The following is a 17,400-nucleotide window of genomic DNA, read 5'->3' as shown; positions in this document are numbered from 1 at the left end:
CTAAGGATCCTTGAGGCCTCCATCACTGTCAAACTGACTTGGGCTTGGCTGACATGTTCAAAAATTCAACATGCCCATGTGCATATTGGGTATGTAATTGAGACACCTTACTTTCTTAGGAAACCAGAGTTAAAATACCCAACCAAACTGTAAATTATTTCCCTTTCTCTAATGGTTGGTTAAGGCTTAAATGTTTCCTCAATGCGTGTTGTGACATGATTTCAGCTTTGAGCTTATTTGACCTAAGAGTATAACCCCCTTAGCCTGAACCTTCTGCCTCAATCTTTCATCAAACCTACTATTTATGTGCACATCTGTAACCCTCTCCCACTCATGGCCTCTGATTGGGGGTTAGCATGTGTATTTAGTGCTGATATAAGATCACTTTTCCCCATGGTTTGATATACAGGCTAAAGTAATTTTTTTTGTCTAAAATCTACAGTTTTGCCATGGGAAAGAGTATTTTTGCAAGTCCTGTTATGTGGTTTGAATGAGATTGCAACAAAGGGAGATTAGCTAATTACTCCAGGGTCTTTTTTCCTTTGGTGTGTGGGAAAGCTTCATAGCTAACATCTACACACACTGGCCAGAAAGCTGTGGGAGAGCAGCCTCGTCACTCCACACCTGAACATCTTGAGCTGCCCCACTGATTTCAAATGACTTGTAACTCATGAGGGTGTTTGGATCCATGCCGCTCTTCTCCCAGGGATCCTATCCTCTGCTTAATGCCATAAATAGCATTCAAATGCCATGAAGTGAGATGACTCCCATCTGTCAGTCTGGGAAGGCTAGCCAGCTGACTAAGGAAGTCTGGAGACAAAAAAGTGATTTAAAGAAAAATATGTAGGGGGATTTAAGTCATACTTTTTCTAAGGAGTGCTTATCCTGTAACTATATCTCTACCAAACAAATGCTGTGAGATGTTTGTAGGGCAGTGAAAGCTCACGTCATTGCTGTAGAATCAGTGCCTTTATAGTGTGGGAGTGGGAACCAGTTGTGTTAATTAGAGCTGGGACCCATGGGCCCAGCATGCCAAGAAGTTCCCTGTTTCATCCTGTGCCATTGGCTGTTAGCCCTGTATTAAAGCCATGCCCAGTTTCTACATCTGGCTGAAACATTTCAAAAATCATGTTTTGGTGCCATCTCTTAGTCCTCAATATCTCAGCCACCTCTGTGGCTGTTAGTCCTTTCTTATGCCTGCTCTAGTGAAGCCCCATTATTCTTTCTCCTTGCTCTGGTCTAGCATCTTCTCTGGGGAGAAATAAGCCATGGATGTTGTTATCTCTGCCACAAGGCTGCTAATTCCCAGCCTGATGAACTGGTGATGGGGCTTAGAAATGTCCTCATTTTTGTCAGCACTGCCTGTGATTAAGAAGAGCCTTTTCTTGAGTGTTATTTGACATGGGGTTGCCCCTTCTCTTATTAGGCTGTAGCCTGTATTTCTGAGTATACACTAATACTGTGGGAAGCCTCCAGTTTGCAGCAAACCCAGAACATCTGGGTGATATCTTGTACTTCTGATGCTAAAGAAGTTGCTAGAAAATTAGCTGTCACTGCCTGTGGGCAGTCTTTTGTATTAACAATGGTCATCTTCACACCTTTGTTGTGGGAATTTCTTGACCAGAAATTCTAAGGTTGTTCATCAAAGACAGCTGTGAACTCTGGTCTTAGCTGAAGGAGCAGAGATGCTCCAGAGCACTTGTAGTAATGACAAATCCTTCCTTTTTGGGTTGGCTTATCTAAGGGAAGCCAAACTTTCAGATGTCATTGGGAAGTGCTCCTCTTTCTGCTCCTCATCTTCACTTTTCTATAAAAATCAACCCCGCTCTCAGGAATTGCAAGAAATGCTTAAAATGTGTAGTCTCGCATGAGAAGGTTGGTCCTGTAGCTTTCTTGCAGGAGCTCCCAGATGTGTGGCACCTTGAGCTTGTATCTCTGGCAGTGTTTCTGAGCTCCTATATTCCCAGTATGTCAACTCTGAAACATCCTGATGGTCATCCTGAAGCCATCTGGGAGGGGCCTTCATGACATGTGGAAGATGCTCACCTGCTTTGGTGGTTGTGTCACCTGCTCCTCAGCTGGGAGCACGCATGAAGGCCACCTCTGCAGTGGCTGTGGGGCTGCCCTGTCACATCCACCTGCATGCCTGAGCACCTCTGACTGTTGCCTCTGCTCCTTTGCATGCAGGAAATAAGGCACATAGGAAGTGCCCACAATCGGAGTGCAGTGCCCTTCACTGCTGCCACAGCTTCTGCCCCCAGGGTGATCACTGCTCAGTACAACAGCCCAGCAGGCCTCTACTCCTCAGAGAACATCCAGACCTTCAACAGTGCGCTGGAGACAAAAACATCACCTGGGGCCATGGAGCCTACCAAGCCGTAAGTACCTCCCTCACCTCCCCTCCCTCTCTGGACCTCCAAGGAAAGTCTCCAGGAGACACGAGTTTGCTGCAAGGGTACCAGTTTGTTAGACCCAGGAAAGCTCTCTTTCAAGAAAAGGGAAGTAGAAGAGGCACAAGTATGGATGTTGTTCCCAGGGACAAAGCTCGGAGGAGCGGGGAAGGTTGCATGAGGTGCAGACATGAAATTAATGCTGTTGTGTTTCTTTGTTCAGCAGAGACCGACGCAGTTTCCATGTGCGTTCAGCATGACATACCAGCCTGCCGGTCTGAACAGGTGCCTGATAGCTTGTTACAAGCACTTCCTAAAGTTAGTGGTTTGTGCCGGCTTCGCTGCAAGGCTAGGTAGGAAAGGTACCAGCTAGTGCAGGAAGCACAGCCTTCCCTGTTCCCAGCTGGCTTGGGATTCACAGACAGGCTCTGCATCAGTTTGGATACTTCTGTGTTTCATTATCAAACTTTGCTTTTCACAGGAGTTCTAAAAAGTAGTTGAAACATTCATTCCTGTGTGAGGGGTTTTATGTATGAGATTGGAAAGGGTCCCAGCCTTAAAAAGGCCTGTTCATTTTTTGTTAGCAACTGAGTCTCACCAAAGATATTATTTTATTCTAGAATTTCAAAGTTCCTCCATTTTTCATTGGAGGTAATAAACCAGGAGCTGTCTGAAAGCTTTCTGGCTGTGTTGGTCAGGTTGCTTAACTGCCCTAAGTCTCTGCATAGCAATATCAAACTGCCTGGAAGGCTTTGGCTATTTTTACCATAAAAGCTGGACGAGGAGTGCTTTTTGTAATACTTGACTAAATTTCTGACTTGTGAATGTGGAGACAAAAGTAACTTCAGCCTCTGCTGTTGCAGGGTACAAGGACCTGAGATTGTGGTTTAACACAAGCCTGAAAACCTGCCCACAAGTGAAACCAGCTCCTTGTACTGGCAGCCCTGTCTGCAGCATAATCCCCTTTAGGCAGTTACAGTGCTGCAGTTGCCAGACGAGGTGACAGATTGTTCTTCATTTGCTTGTGGAAGACTCAGCAGCCTCATTCAGGGGCTGCACAAAAGCAGAGCAAGGACAAGGAAAATCTGACTTTGCATTAACCTGATGGGACCATCTGGCAGTCAGATACTATCTCTGGTCTAGTCTGGAGTCCCTTCCATGTGAGAGCACTCCCTGGAAGCCAAGTAGATTTGGCTGGAAAATTGTAGCCGATCCCTTTCTCTTGCAGGGATCCAGGAAGAGGTGGGTTCCTGCTAGTGCTGTGGCTCACTGTGCTCCTCCTAGCGGGAAGGTCTGTTGCCAGCCCTGCTCCTTCATGGGTACATGGCATCTCTTTCAACTTTTCCTTGCCAAAACACAGCAAGTTGCAAAGGAATGCCGGGGAAACTGTGGATGAAGCCTTTCATGCTGATACGCTTTTGTTTAGAGTCATCAAAAGCAAATGAATTGCTGCTGGTTTTCAGTGGAAGCCAGGGACCTCAGCCTGCCATTACAAACCCACTGTAGTCTCCCCAGTGCACAAGCATAGGATGTGTAGGTTCTCCCTTCCAGCTGCCATTAAATTCCTGCCCATCTGTTTTGCCAGCTTATTTGGTATATGGCTGACCTTGCTCTGTGTTTACTTGACATTTATCCCCATCCTCCACCCTGAAGATACACAGCCTATCTGAACCCAGCAGTTTGATCCTGCCACTGCACATGGTGACGTGACTGGGGACCTAGACCATGCTTCATCCTGCGAGGGTGTGTGGTGTAAATGCAGGCCTGTAGTACATACAGAAATAAAAGCAAATATCTCCACTGGATTTGATGTCACAAAGCAGGTGGGAAGGGAGAAGCCCCACTGCAGTGTACATCTTATTTGGGATGGGAGGTGAGATTTCCCCTCAGTAGGATGCCCATGCTAGCTTTGAGAAGAGCAGCAGTGAAGTTGGCATTGCTTGTCTGGACAGCGGGACCACAAGTGTGTGCTCAGGGAATTAGTGTATGGTGAAACCCCTGCAGGCACTTCTTCATTGCTTTTACAACCCATGCTTTTGCTTATCAGTAGAGTGCTTTTTAGTTTTTGTGTGGACACACCTGGAGTGTGAGACGAAGCCAGAAGCCTTTAATGTAAAATTCTGTATTCAGTAGTGTGTCCTTCAGACAGTATTCTGCTGTTGCTTGATGGCTTGGAGTATTTGGCTTTGTCCTTCATTAATTTCTTTCTTCTTTCCCTCCTTCCTCCTCTGCATTTTCACCTCAATTCCACAATGTAAACCCCAAACAAACCCCAACCAAGCCCACCTCACACTGCCCATGTGGCTGCATGGGCCGGCAGCTGCCCATCGCCGGTGGGTGCGATGCAGGCTCCCATCGCCTCCGTGTATGACCCTCTGCAGAGCTCTGAGCCGCGGCGCAGGCACAGCACCTCCTCCAGCCCCAGCCAGCTCCGAGTGGGGCCCGAGCAGCTGAAGCACGTGGCCCAGGTGTGCCCCAAGAGCCCTGTGGAAGTGGAGGTGCCAGGACTCAAAGTGCTGCACGTGCAGTTCAATTCTCCCCTGCAGCTCTATTCGCAGAGCAACATCATGGCCACCCTGCAGGGCCAAATCTCTTCTGTTAGCCCTGATTTCCCCAGGTAACCTACCCACAGCATCTGCAGCCAGCTCAGCACATCTGCTTGTCTGCATTTTGGTGTCCATGAGTCCCTCATCCCTGTTTATGGCTCATGGCATTGTCCGGTCACAAGAAAGTAGCATTTGCATTTCACCCTTCCAGTGTTAGTGCATGACTCTGACAGGAGCTTTCCCTGCCTCATGTCCAGCACCATGGGAAACACCAAAAAATGGTTTTAGCATGTCAGTATGTCCATTGCCCCCTGCACACCCACACAGCAGGACCTGACAGAAGGTGGTGGCTTTTGTGGAGGAGCCACCTGCAGCAGATGGGTTTGCTGAGGGTAGGAGAGCACTTTATCCTGAAAGCTGGTGTTTTTCCTGCACTTGAAATGACTTTTGTTTTTTGTGGCTGGGAGGTGCTTCTGGTCTTTGTTCTTTTGTTTCACTGGCCATGGCTGTGTGCTGAGCATGTTTCATTTCAGGCTGAAGCAGGTATCCATGGTCTCCATCTTTGGCTGAGAGTGCTCATGACTTTGGAGCAGCCTGGCAGGCACCAGGCACATGGAGGGCCACTCTGTGTTCCCACCCCTGCCCTCTTGTCTGCAGAGGTTGCTGCAGCCCAGGCTCCCTCTGCCCGAAGGAGTGGAGGATGCTCAACATGCTCTGAGGTCCGCAGGACCTGTGGTGAGCCTCAGTATCACAAGGCCTGGCTGCTGTTTGATGTCTTCTTTCTGGCACTTGGGACCCCCTGGCCTGTGCCTCTAAGTGACAGCCTCTGGGTTTTACAGGGAGGACTTCAGTGTCAGGACAGGTGAAGGAGAAAGTACATTTGTCTGTCTCGCAGGAGGGGTCCGGTCAAGGATGAACTGTAAACCTCCTGCTATGTGACCAGGCAGCTTGCAGCTGTGTGGCATGGCGTCCAGGACAGTGGGCAATGCCAGGGCCACCATGGGACAGAACAAACAGACACAGCCAGAGCTCATGGCTCCTGGACTGATCCCTGTTCTGTTCTGGAAACCATGTACTTCAAGGCATAAAAGCTTGGTGTCCTCACCCATGGACCCACAGGGCCAAGCTTTGCCACGTGCCAGCAGCCAAGAGATAGTGGGAGGCTGAGGATTTACTCCTGCCTTGTTACTCAGTGCAGTTATTTCCTCTAAGTCACTGCTCATAGTCAGTACTATGCATGATGCCAGAAGGGGTCACACTGCCAGCTCTCTGTGCTGGCCTGGAGAGCTGATAGTGCTCACAAAGAGGAGCCCAGGCATCACCAATTGTTTCGTGGCAAAAGGCAGTTCTGAAGATTCTGTGCAAAGCTGTGTGTTTATGGTTTTTATTGCCATCTTCTTACCAATATTCAAGGTTCAGTGATCCAGTATTAATCAGTGTTGCAAGTTTCCTATGGTAGCAGCAATGAGATCCAGTAATGGTTGTGTGTGTCTAAAACCCGATAAAGGTTGTTGGGGTTGTTCCCTACAAAGTTTCTGCATGAGGGTACTCATGTGCATGGGAAAGGACACCAGCTGCTAGTGATTGCTGCAAGTAAAGTACCTGTGTAACAGGAGCTGCCAAAAATCAGCCAGCATACAGAGACTCAGTATCTTGTAGGTACAATTCCTGTGCCTGTGGCCTTGCCCTTTCAAAAGATACATGTGCTTTTTGGTGATGTTTTTTAATTTAAGCAGCATATCCTTCTGCCCTGACAGTTTGAGGTATTTTACTCTGTTGGTACAGATTTGGTGTTGATATTTTTTATAGCCTTTTGGAAGTCTTGTATATGCATGGGTACGTACAGCGTGCATACCTGGGGGAGCTGATCTGTATGCTTTGCACTACCACAATGCATGGTTGAAATGTGATGGCTTTGTTTGACTCTAGCGCTTTTTATGATTTAGTCCTTGCTTTTTGGGTGCATGTTGCTTGGAAACATTCTTAGTATGCAATCTGCAATGAAAGGCTTCTTGCATAATGTTTTAATGGGTGGATACGGTGACAGGAGTGTATGAGTTTACATGAGATGAATGTAATGTGGAGCATGGGACATTTTCTGTCTGATAGAAGGCACACAATTCTTTTGGGTATGAGGCTTCAGTAACCAAGATTCAGGCTTCAAAGGTTCAACTGCTTGCATGTCTAATGTGCTTCGCGCTCCACTGAAAATTACTAAAGATGGAAACATTTTATGAAATTCTTTTTATGGAAAATAGCATTTTATAACTCATGTGATGATTTTACCTCTGATGCTTGAAGAGTGTATTATGTAGAGTAACTCCCAGATGACTCAATTGCTCATTGGCATGGAAAGCATGCAGTTTCCCCCTCAAGAAAAAGATTTCCCTCTGCAATTTAGTCTGAACTTCAGGATGTTTATGTACTTTTTATGCAATCACAGAGTTCAAGAATGGTGAAACCGAGTAGACCATTTACATTTTTAAGACAGCATTATCAAATCGAGCCATCAGAGGAGACTTGTCAGATGTTGCATTTTATTATATATGTTTTATTGCAGCTACAGAACACAAGGCAGGCAGGAACTTCATGTGTCCTTTAGTCCATCCCTTAGTCCAGCATTTGGCAGTTTAAACCATTGATTTGAATAATTCCCAGTGTATATTTGTCCAGGCTATTTTTAATTCCTTTAGTTCAGAAGTTGCTCACCTGTCCACGAGAGTCTCCTCTAGTATTTCAGTGTCTGTCTGTTGGAAAGCTTTTCCCAAGGGATATTCTAACTTACCCGCTACCCACTGAATGTGGAGGACATCCTAGGTACTACCTCCAGACTCCTTTTTATCCCCAAAGACCTTTCCAGTAGCACAATGACCACCCTTTCTGCCACCCTCCACTGTGAAAAGCTGCCCCTGAAGCACCTTGGGCTCTAAGCCCAGGGTGCAAGTCCCTCACAACATGAGGACTGGCAGCAGCACCTCGGGACAGCTGCACTGAGGACTTAGCTTTGGCAGGCAGAAATCTCTGCCCTTGACCTGCTCATTAACCTTAGTTGAATACTGTAAATGGCCTCTGGCCCAGAGCCTCCCCCTATAAAATGGAAGTAGTAACACTCACTTGAAAACCAGACTAAATTACTGCCAGTCAGAGAATCTTCTAGTTAGATTCTACAGCTGTTACTTTGTGAAGGTGACATTTACAACCAATGCATAGGTTACTTGCAAAGATTTCTTTTTAATGGAGTAAACTTTACTTAGTTTGAGATTCACAGTGGTGTAAGGCAGCAGTGTCAGGTAGTTTATGCATGTGTGGATGGCACAGCTACCACATGGGATTCCTATCCCACCACATGAATTCTTTATTTTCCTATTAACAGGGCAGTGATTTCCTGGGCAGAAAGTTTTAGTTGCTGGAGTATATGGCAATGGTGAAGCAGGGAGAACCCTTGGGGGACTTGCTGGGAGCAGTTGGTGAGAAGCTGCTGACCGCATCATACACAGACAGCCCAGCGTGCCAATCCCACCCAGAGTGCATCCAGCACCTCTGTGTTTGTGACCTCCTGTCGTGTGTGTGCTTTGCACGTTCATTCTTCAATCACACGATGCATTGGAAAAGTTTTGCTGGAGGGATTGGCTTTAGTTTTCATCTGTTTAACAAAAGTGTTCTCTGTTCCTTCCTCAGTTTAGATCAGCATAACCAGACCCCAGGCAACATTGCCATAGACAAACAATCTGAGGTTTACAAGATGCTGCAGGAGAATCAAGAGTCAAATGAGCCACCCAGACAGTCTGCTTCATTCCTCGTGTTGCAGGAGATCTTGGAATCAGAAGAGAAAGGTGAGTACTTACTGCACACCTGATCTGAGTGTGCTCTTCCCCTCTGCCATTCTTTGGGCTGAGTAACATTTAAAACTTTGTTTTTCTTTTAGCTCTTGATTGTTCAAGGTAGCATGTGTATGTGGTTTCTACAAAAACCTACAGACCCTGTCACAAATTTGACTTCTTAATATTCTCTCTCTGATTAGTTCCAGTGTCTAAGGGCTCATATAATTGCTTGATGATTGAGTGCTCCAGAAATAAACACTTGCAATATTTAGTTATCAAGAAGGAATTTTAAACGTCACAGAAACTCCTATAGTATCCAGAGTTTTGCCCCCTTTAAGATAATATTCACTGATTAAAGACCATCTTAGATTGAAAACTTTGGCTGGTATCACAAGACAGTGCTTTTCAGTGAGTCCTAGTGCTTCTGAACTCCATCCCCCTACACAAGAAAAGGTATCCACTTCTGCAGCTGAATATAAAAATACAGAAACTGAGTTACAGCAAGCGGTTCATAGCTTTTAACCTCTGAAAATTCACTCTTCTTGGCATTCTTGTTCTGACGTCTAGATACGTGCATTTCACAGCTATAGAGTTTAAGATAAAAAAGCCAATTAACTTATTTGTGGGCTAAACCATGCTCTCTTCTCCCCTTAAATAAAATAAACAAATGAATGGGAAAAGAATTCCAAGAATGACCTTTTTTTGTCCTTAGGCCAGCTGAGACTCTGTCTTTTGTGTTATTAGCTTGGCAGAGGTACGTTCAGTTTAATCCAACAAAAGCCTGGTGCTGAGATATTCACCACAAAGAGAAACAGATCAGCCAAGTGCTGGTAGGTCTGAGGGATCTGTACGGAAACAGCAAAATGAAGGAAATAAAGAAACAATAGGAAGAAAGAAACCAGGATCATAGAGTCTTTAATATGCTGTTAAAATACCTGCCTGAAAGCATCTTTTAAATATTGAGTGTTTGCAGCTTGCCCTCAGGGTTCAGCTCCTGCGTGGAAGGAGTAGCCAGGACTTCTCATGAAGCCAAGGTCCTCCCCTGTGCTTAGTAGTGGTGGAGAAGATAAGAAGCAAAAGCCTCTCTGTTTTCTTTCTTTGAAGATTTGCAGCATTGTTGGGATTCTCTGGCACAAGGTTTGCCTGCCCGATCAGGGCCGGGATAGGCTCTGGCATTATTCCACCGTGAGCCGATAATGCCCCATGGCCCAGCCTGCCTTCGGCCAGCATCAAACACACACTGCTGCGAGTCAGATGGTTCCTGTGATAAACGGCACTGTTGGATGGCAGCTGCTCCCAGCCTGGCTCCAGGCAATGGCTTGTGAATGGCAGCTGTGAGCCATTGCCTCAGCCGGGACAGGGCCCTTGGGGCATCACTGACTCTACATGCTGTGCTTACACAAGCTGAGAGCCTGGGCCAGGCACAGGCTGAGCATGGGTGTTCGGAAACACCACGGATGGTCTTTTAAGCTCCGACCTTGTACTCAAAAGTGGAAAGTGTTCCATTGCGTGGAACATGTCATGTTTCCTTTGGGTGTTTGAGTAAGCTGATTCCTTTAGAGAGATTTAAAAACATGCTGTCAGTGTTGCTGATAAGAGCAAAAGTGATGGTTGAAGCAGAGGGAGTGAACAGAAGTGATAGGGAAGAGTCTGAAAATAAAGGAAGCTGCTGCTTCCTTCTTGTCACACCTCTTGGAGGGCAGGTGCTTCTTGCTGTGTTTGGAGGGTTAGGAGAAATTTACACCTCTGGACCAACATCTGCATGGAGGTGGGTGCAAACCTCTGAGCTGAAGGTTGCCCCTAAGGCAAACCAGCGCAGCATCACCTGTCCCACAGCTGAGGTAGGCAAGTACCCCCTTTTTCCTTCAGCTCTTCTATCAGTGATGCCACCCTGGGCTGTGGTGAGTCCCTGCCCTTGCTGGTCACCTGGGTGTGTCTTTGGATGGTTCTTTTGCCCCTTGCATCAGGAATCCCCATTGTACATGTGTTCTTGGTTTGACACTGATCAGAAGGGTTTCATCAGTGTCCCTCCCAGTCCAAGGTGTTTCTGGTGAAATATTGTGGGAGTTTCAGCAGCCTCTTTCCTTATTAACTGGTGTGAAATCCCTTGGAAAAGTCATATATAGATAAGATTATTCCAGTCATTGGTGTCATTTTATAAGAGGCTCCTTTTTCCCTGCAGATATTTAAAGGCTTCCCTCGTATCCCACATCTAGGATCCACTGCTGGTTTAGGCATCCAGGTCAGCACATGTCTCCTGCAAAGGCCCTGCAGGAATTCCCTGCCCCAGAGTAGTTGCAATAGGGAGATACCTGGAGCATGCTCTGCAACAGCAGGGGAGTGCAAAGTTATCACCAGTGTCTTAGGGCTCTGCAAGAAGGAGTTTGTTAACCAAATCCAGGAGTCTTGGGGGAACCAGCTCCACTGTAAAGTACACAGCAGACAGGAAAAGCACTTCGGCAGTCCTGTCTAGCCTGCAAGGACACCTATCTTGTCTTTCTGAGCTCAAATCTAGGAACAGCTTGACCCTGAATGTGTGTCAGGCAGACTCCAGTGCTGCCAGGGCTGGGGCTTTGCTTTGCTTTGTGCATCTGTGCATGTGAGACACATCAGCTGAAGTCTGATGGGCTTTCAAGATGAGAAGGTACTTTCATCTGACTGCCCACAGTCTCAGGCCCTCACGTTTCCAGGGCCAGGTTCAGCTGTATCCCTCCTCTCCTTCCTCCCCACACATCCCTAAATCCCTGCCCACTTCCCATGCATGAATCCCTGGGGTTAAAGAATACCATCCCCCCAGCAGAGCATCTGCTTGGGAGGAACAGCCTTGAGCCACGCATCTCACATGCTCTGAAGCACTTTCCTTCCACCCCCCAGGAGACCCTACCAAACCATCTGGATTTAGGAGCGTCAAAGCCCCCACCACAAAGGTGGCCTCATCGATTGGGAATGCCCAGAAGCTGCCCATGTGTGACAAGTGTGGATCTGGCATTGTGTAAGTAAGCCTGTCCCTGGGGTTGCAGGTGAGCAGCCCATGCCTGTGCCAGGGGCTGAGGTATTGCACCCAAACCACTTTGCTTACCCACATCCAGTGCATCCAGGAGGCTCAAGGCACATTTATTCTCACCAGCTTTAATATCACCAACTTCACAGTTCCCAGTGGAAACCAAAGCAAGTCCCTGTGAGACAAACCTTGAGGCAGTTGTTGCTGCAGTGTTTTGCTGCTTACCTGAAATCTATTCACAGCATTTGGAAAAAAAATGCCCCTTCCATTCAGGGCCCATGTATTTAAAGCATTTCCTGTCTCAGTGCTCCCAGATGTGGCATGGAGACTTGCCTTGGTGGTCAGAGGCGGTAGGGACTGCAGAGCTACGTTCTGCTCCCCACTCTCCTGTAGGACCTCATCCCTTCACTGTGTCTATGCAGACATATTTTTTGTCCTTATGTGGGTAAAATGCAACTCCAGCAGAGCTGGGGTTTGGGTTTGATACAGAGCTACTGTACCAGAAGTGTGACAGCATGAGGGACCCAACTCATGTCTTCAAGTTGTTCAGTTTTTCAGTCTCAGATTCTTCCCTGCAGCCCCCTTAACAGTTGACTACACAGCAGTCAAGTGCTGGTAGCCCACCTGCATTGTCATGGAAGAATTCTGGTTTCTCAGATGCTGCCTGCTACAGGCTATTAGATTGTTGCTGAGATGCACTACACTGTGATTGCATGGTCCTGGCATGCCAGGAGCATCTGGACCAGCAGAGTCATTACAGAGGCAATTCATACACTGTAAAATATGAATCAGAGACAAACCCTGTAATTATTCTACCAGCTGGGTGGGTCTGGCGAGAAAGCACAAGGCCATGAATAGCACTCAAAACTAATGAATTACAGAAAATATAGATGGCTGCTTGAACAAAATAATACTGGAAAATTGTTGTGTTGGGAGTGATGATAGTTAACAAATTGCTGTGTCATTTTTATAGTTTTCCTAGTCATCTGTTGGGTTAAGCTCTGAAGTCTTTCAGTAAGAGTTGGCCTGCATTTGGCTGGATCTGTTCACTGCAGCTCCCAAGCAGCAGTGTGAGATGAAAGCCAGGATCTGGTCTCTGGGCTTCATGCCATGTACCCGGCATGTCAGTCACTAGCAAAAGGGCACTGCTGGCTGCGCAGCCTTCATCCCTACAGTTCCGCGTTTGTTTTGCCATCCAGTTGGTTTGTACCTGGATTTTGCTCCCCTAGATGGTCAAGCTACTGCCTGCCATTTGATCCTGGTCATTTGTGCTGTTGTGCCGTCTCCAGCCATCAGCTAAAGATACCATCACAGCAGTTCTTGCCACCACAGGTGACACGACTGTCCCTGTGAAACTCAGGCAGGTCAATGCTGGGAAACACTTTCTAGAGGAGAGTTGCCATGCCAGCACATGTTGGGCTTGTAAAAGGGCTGTTAACATCTGCCTGACCAGAGGTAGGGCCTGTACTTTGACTTGTCAGGAGCAGAAGAAAATTGTTCACCCTCAGGACTGGTGTGGGTCTTGGGCTGAGTGGGAGGTGGCTGGGGAGGAGGCAGGCAGTGCTGGGCACTGAGGTGTGCTGGTTCCTTCCCCAGAGGGATGTTTGTGAAGATCCGGGACAAACAGCGTCACCCCGAGTGCTACGTGTGCAGCGACTGTGGCACCAATCTCAAGCAGAAAGGACACTTCTTTGTGGAAGACCAAATCTACTGCGAGAAACATGCGCGGGAACGGGTGATTCCTCCAGAGGGCTATGAGGTGGTCACCGTCTTCCCAAAATAAACCGTTCTGCTCACAAAGCCACCGTGGATGGTTTATCCTCTGCTGATTTTCCTTGGAAAGCATTATCCCTACCCCCTGCAGAATCTTGTTTGCAGTAAGGAATGCTAGGCATGGCTTTGAATTTCCTTGTAATTATTAATCTTCCATCTGTTCACATGAAATGTCACTAATTGTTCAACATTCTTTTCATCTTCTCTCTCACTGCTGTTTTTTTTTAATATACAGAATTATTTTTTTCCTCCTTTGTGCTGTCAATCACACAGGAAAATCTGAGGCCAAAGTCAGATTGCAACTTTTCTGTGTTCCAGTTATTTGCCATCTGTTTGCCTTCAATAAATGGGGTGAATTCATAAGGCAGAAGTGTCTGCTTTCTGTGGTTTCCCCTGTGCACTGGGTTGGGGTTCCCTGAGCAGCAGAAGAGGTGCCCAGTGCATGGCTGTGTTTATTCTGGAGAATAGTGGGATTTACACTGTTGAGTCAGATTGGTTTTGTGGCCAGCTGAGCTGTGAGCAGCTGCCTGGTGGCACCCAGCAAGGGGCAGGTGTCCCCAGTGCAAGGCAGCCAAGAGCTGCCTCTAGTGTCCAGCACTGCTTCACGGTGGTGGGACTGGGCATGTCAGTATTTCCTGCTGCTGCATTACCCAGGTCCCCCTTTGTTCCCCACAGTCACAAACTGAGCTCTATGAGAAAAATGATCACTTGATGCTTGCTGGAAACCAGGGAATCGTAGAGCAAAGAGGGGAAAGTCTGAGTGGCCACAGTTCCTGTTCTGGCTCCCCCTGGGGGGGAAGCACATGTGGCTGCCCAAGGCATCACCCCACGCCCTGTGCTGCTGCTGTGCACAGCTGCTGGAGGGTGCCTTTTTGGGGCTGATGTGGGGAGGGGGCCACATGCCCCTTGTGCTGTGGACAAGGGGCTGATGGTGCCTGAGCAGCAGAACTTCCACCCATGTAGAGCACAGTGGAGGCCTGCAGTGGTTATTTCTCTCACATCTCTAAATGAGATGCTGGCTGTTCTTAATGGTGTAAAAATAAACGTTTTCTAAGATGTGTCATCTTTCCTTTAAAATCAATTGCCAGTGGTTGAAAGTGGCAGGGTGGGTTTGTAGCTGCACACAGGCCCTCTCTGGCCAGCACATGGCCTCTGGAGTTAGTGAGTGCATCTGCAACAGCTACAGCCAGGGTCATGTCCCTGTCCTGGAAAGCCCTGTCTGTGTTCAGCCGAGCTGTACCGCTGCACCCTGCGTTTCCTCTCCTTCACAATGAGTCACACCACAGCACAGCTGCCTTGTAAAAAAAAAACCAACAAAAAACAAATCAAAGCACCCAAGCTCAAACCACAACCCCAAACCCAATCCTTATCTGAGGTAAAGCCGACCTGTCACCAAAGCTGTAAGTCTCCCGCTGTTCAGATAAACTCTGCAACTTTTGGGCAGGTTGGGGAGGGGACTAATTCACCAACCCAGCTAAATTTAGTTCATCCCCTGAGGCTCCTTCTATGGGCAGAGGCAAGCAAGCAAGGCTGCCATAGCTCATCCAGCAAACTTTAGCTCATCCCTGGGCAAAGTCTGGCTTCTCTGTGCTGCTGGCACATGTCCACACACACCTACACAAACCCCAGAGAGTAACATGAGCAGCTTCAAGGTGAGATTGGAGGTTTTCTTGGCCTGCTGGGATGACATCTCTTCTCACTGCTGCTAATGGGGGTTAATTCTCTCCTCCCCACAGCACACTTCCCTAAAAAAGGCTCTCCGTGCTACAGTGCTGGCAGGCAGGCCTGGTAATAGGCCAGTGCAGTGGTGGAAGTACAGACCTGCAGGGGTGAAGGAGTGACCCTGTAGGCACAAACTGCTGTGGCTGTATTGTGGACCAAGCCTCCTGCCCCACTGTGGGACTGTGGCTGCTCTTCACCAGGTGCTTTCTCAGCAGGCTGGGGGCTCAGGACTCCCTCAGGAAAATTCTCGCTGCCAAGGCCATCTGGAGCAGTGTGTCCCAGCCCTGGAGCCAGGGCTGAGCCCTCCAGTGCCTGCAGTCATTACATTTTTTGTACACAAATGTCTGTCAGCAAAACAGCACTCGTTCCCAGAAAACCTCACCATTTTGCTCTTGTGTTGAGGGTGAGAGCATTAGAGCCTGGCCCATGCCTTGCATTTCCCCACCCTCCCACCCAGCACTACGCTGTAAACGGGCAACAAGCCCTGCTTTGTGCAGGGCCATGGGCTCTGCTGCCAGCCAGAGCTCCTGCAGCCAGGCTGGCAGCACAGCTGGGAAAACTGATTGCGTGGGGCTTGACGCAGGAGTCGGGGACTACAAAAGGTGTGGAGTAGTCTGGAAGTGTAGGTTTCTGACATAGATACCAGAGCTGATCCAATTTATTACTGTGGGAACAGGTTAGCTGAGGCAGTTCACATTCGTTACTTGAGGACTTTGATCGCGCTCTGCTCTAGCTGGCTGAGAAAAAGAACGAATTCATTTTTTATGACACCGGGCAAAACAATTGCAGTGTTCACTGTAGTCTGACTTTCCAGATTCCTCGGGAGTTTAACAGTTGGCATCTGCAGTCTGTCAACAATAACAAAACAGGTTGAATAGGGTTACTCATGCCTTGCAACCACACTGAGCTGCCTGCTTTAGCAGTTAACGATAATGTAAGAAACATGTAAAATGCTCCTATAGGAAGCATGTTGGGCAGTTTGAGTGGGTGAGCAGCCAAAGGGACTGTCTCACAAAGGTAGGCAGCACAGCACAATCTGTCATTAACACTGATTTCTTCAGTTTCCATTTGCGATCCCTCCCTGCCACTGCCACACATCCCCTTCCTCGTGGCTTTTTAAGAAAGCAGCAGTTATTATTAAATCCTACTTGTGCTGGCTCTGGGGAAGAAACTCTTTTATTTTGCACCATATTGCAATAGGCAGGTTAAGCAGGGTAGATCAGTCTTCAAGTTACGTACCCTGTGTGGGAGCAGCTGTCACTTAACTATTAAATCTTTAACAAGATTGGGTTGAGATAAAGACAGTTTATTAGGGAAAGCAAAAGCCACGCACATAAGCAAAGCAAAAGAAGGAATTAATTCACTGCTTCCCATGGGCAGGCAGGTGTTCAGCCATCTCCAGGACAGCACAGCCCCATCATGCATAAGGGCTACTTGGGAAGACAAACAGCATCACTCCCAACATCTCCACTTCCCCCTTCTTCCCCCTCTTTATATAGTGAGCATGATGGCATGTAGTCTGGAATATCCCTTTGGTCAGTTGGAGTCAGCTGTCCTGGCTGTTTCCCCTCCCAACATCCACTCACTCCCAGACTCCTGACCAGCGTGGCAGTAGGGAAAGCAGAAAAAGCCTTGGCTCTATGTAAGCCCTGCTCAGCAATAACAAAAACATCTCTATTATGAACCCTGTACTCAGCACAAATCCAAAACACAGCCCCATACCAGCCACCGTGAAGAAAACTAATTCTACCCCAGCCAAAACCAGCACAATAATTTATTCTTAAATCTTGCAGTAGATCTTTCTAGAGTTAAAGGATGGATGGAGACTAGCATAGGGTGTGAATGTAACGTGGAGACAGCACACGCTGGACTTTGTATCACTCAGGCTAATAAGTAACTGGACAGAAAAATGAGAAACTTTTGTCTTCAACAGTTACCAATAAAACAGGGCTTTCCACCAGGCAAAGGTCAAAGCCAGCCTACTCATTAATAAATTTAGCTGTTCCCTCAGAGGAAAGTATAAATATCTCTTGCTACTATAAAATACCTTTATATCAGGCCAACAGATTACTCTCTACAGACAGTCATAATGATGATAAAGTGAATGAAAACTGATTTCTGAAGTCTGATTAGGTAGAGGGCATTTT

The 17,400-nt window shown here is 47.5% G+C and overlaps 1 protein-coding gene across 2 annotated transcripts in view; it reads left to right on the top strand.

Moving 5' to 3' along the window:
- PDLIM1 (PDZ and LIM domain 1) overlaps positions 1-13,901 on the top strand; it is a 43,758-nt gene extending 29,857 nt beyond the window's left edge. The window contains exons 4-8 of one of the 2 annotated variants that reach the window (XM_085065519.1): positions 2,188-2,378; positions 4,711-5,007; positions 8,615-8,769; positions 11,632-11,749; positions 13,355-13,901. In XM_085065519.1, coding sequence (XP_084921645.1) covers positions 2,188-2,378; positions 4,711-5,007; positions 8,615-8,769; positions 11,632-11,749; positions 13,355-13,541 — 948 coding nt within the window. In that variant the 3' untranslated portion in view covers positions 13,542-13,901. The remainder of the gene's footprint in view (positions 1-2,187; positions 2,379-4,710; positions 5,008-8,614; positions 8,770-11,631; positions 11,750-13,354) is intronic. The other variant, XM_085065518.1, reaches the window with a different exon arrangement.
- Positions 13,902-17,400: the final 3,499 nt, after the last annotated feature.

The sequence above is a fragment of the Lichenostomus cassidix genome, chromosome 6, assembly GCF_008360975.1.
Source record: "Lichenostomus cassidix isolate B80296 chromosome 6, HeHo_3.0, whole genome shotgun sequence".
NCBI classification, from domain to species: domain Eukaryota; kingdom Metazoa; phylum Chordata; class Aves; order Passeriformes; family Meliphagidae; genus Lichenostomus; species Lichenostomus cassidix.
Note: the sequence above shows the minus strand (reverse complement) of the source record. Positions and strands in the feature narration are given on the sequence as shown.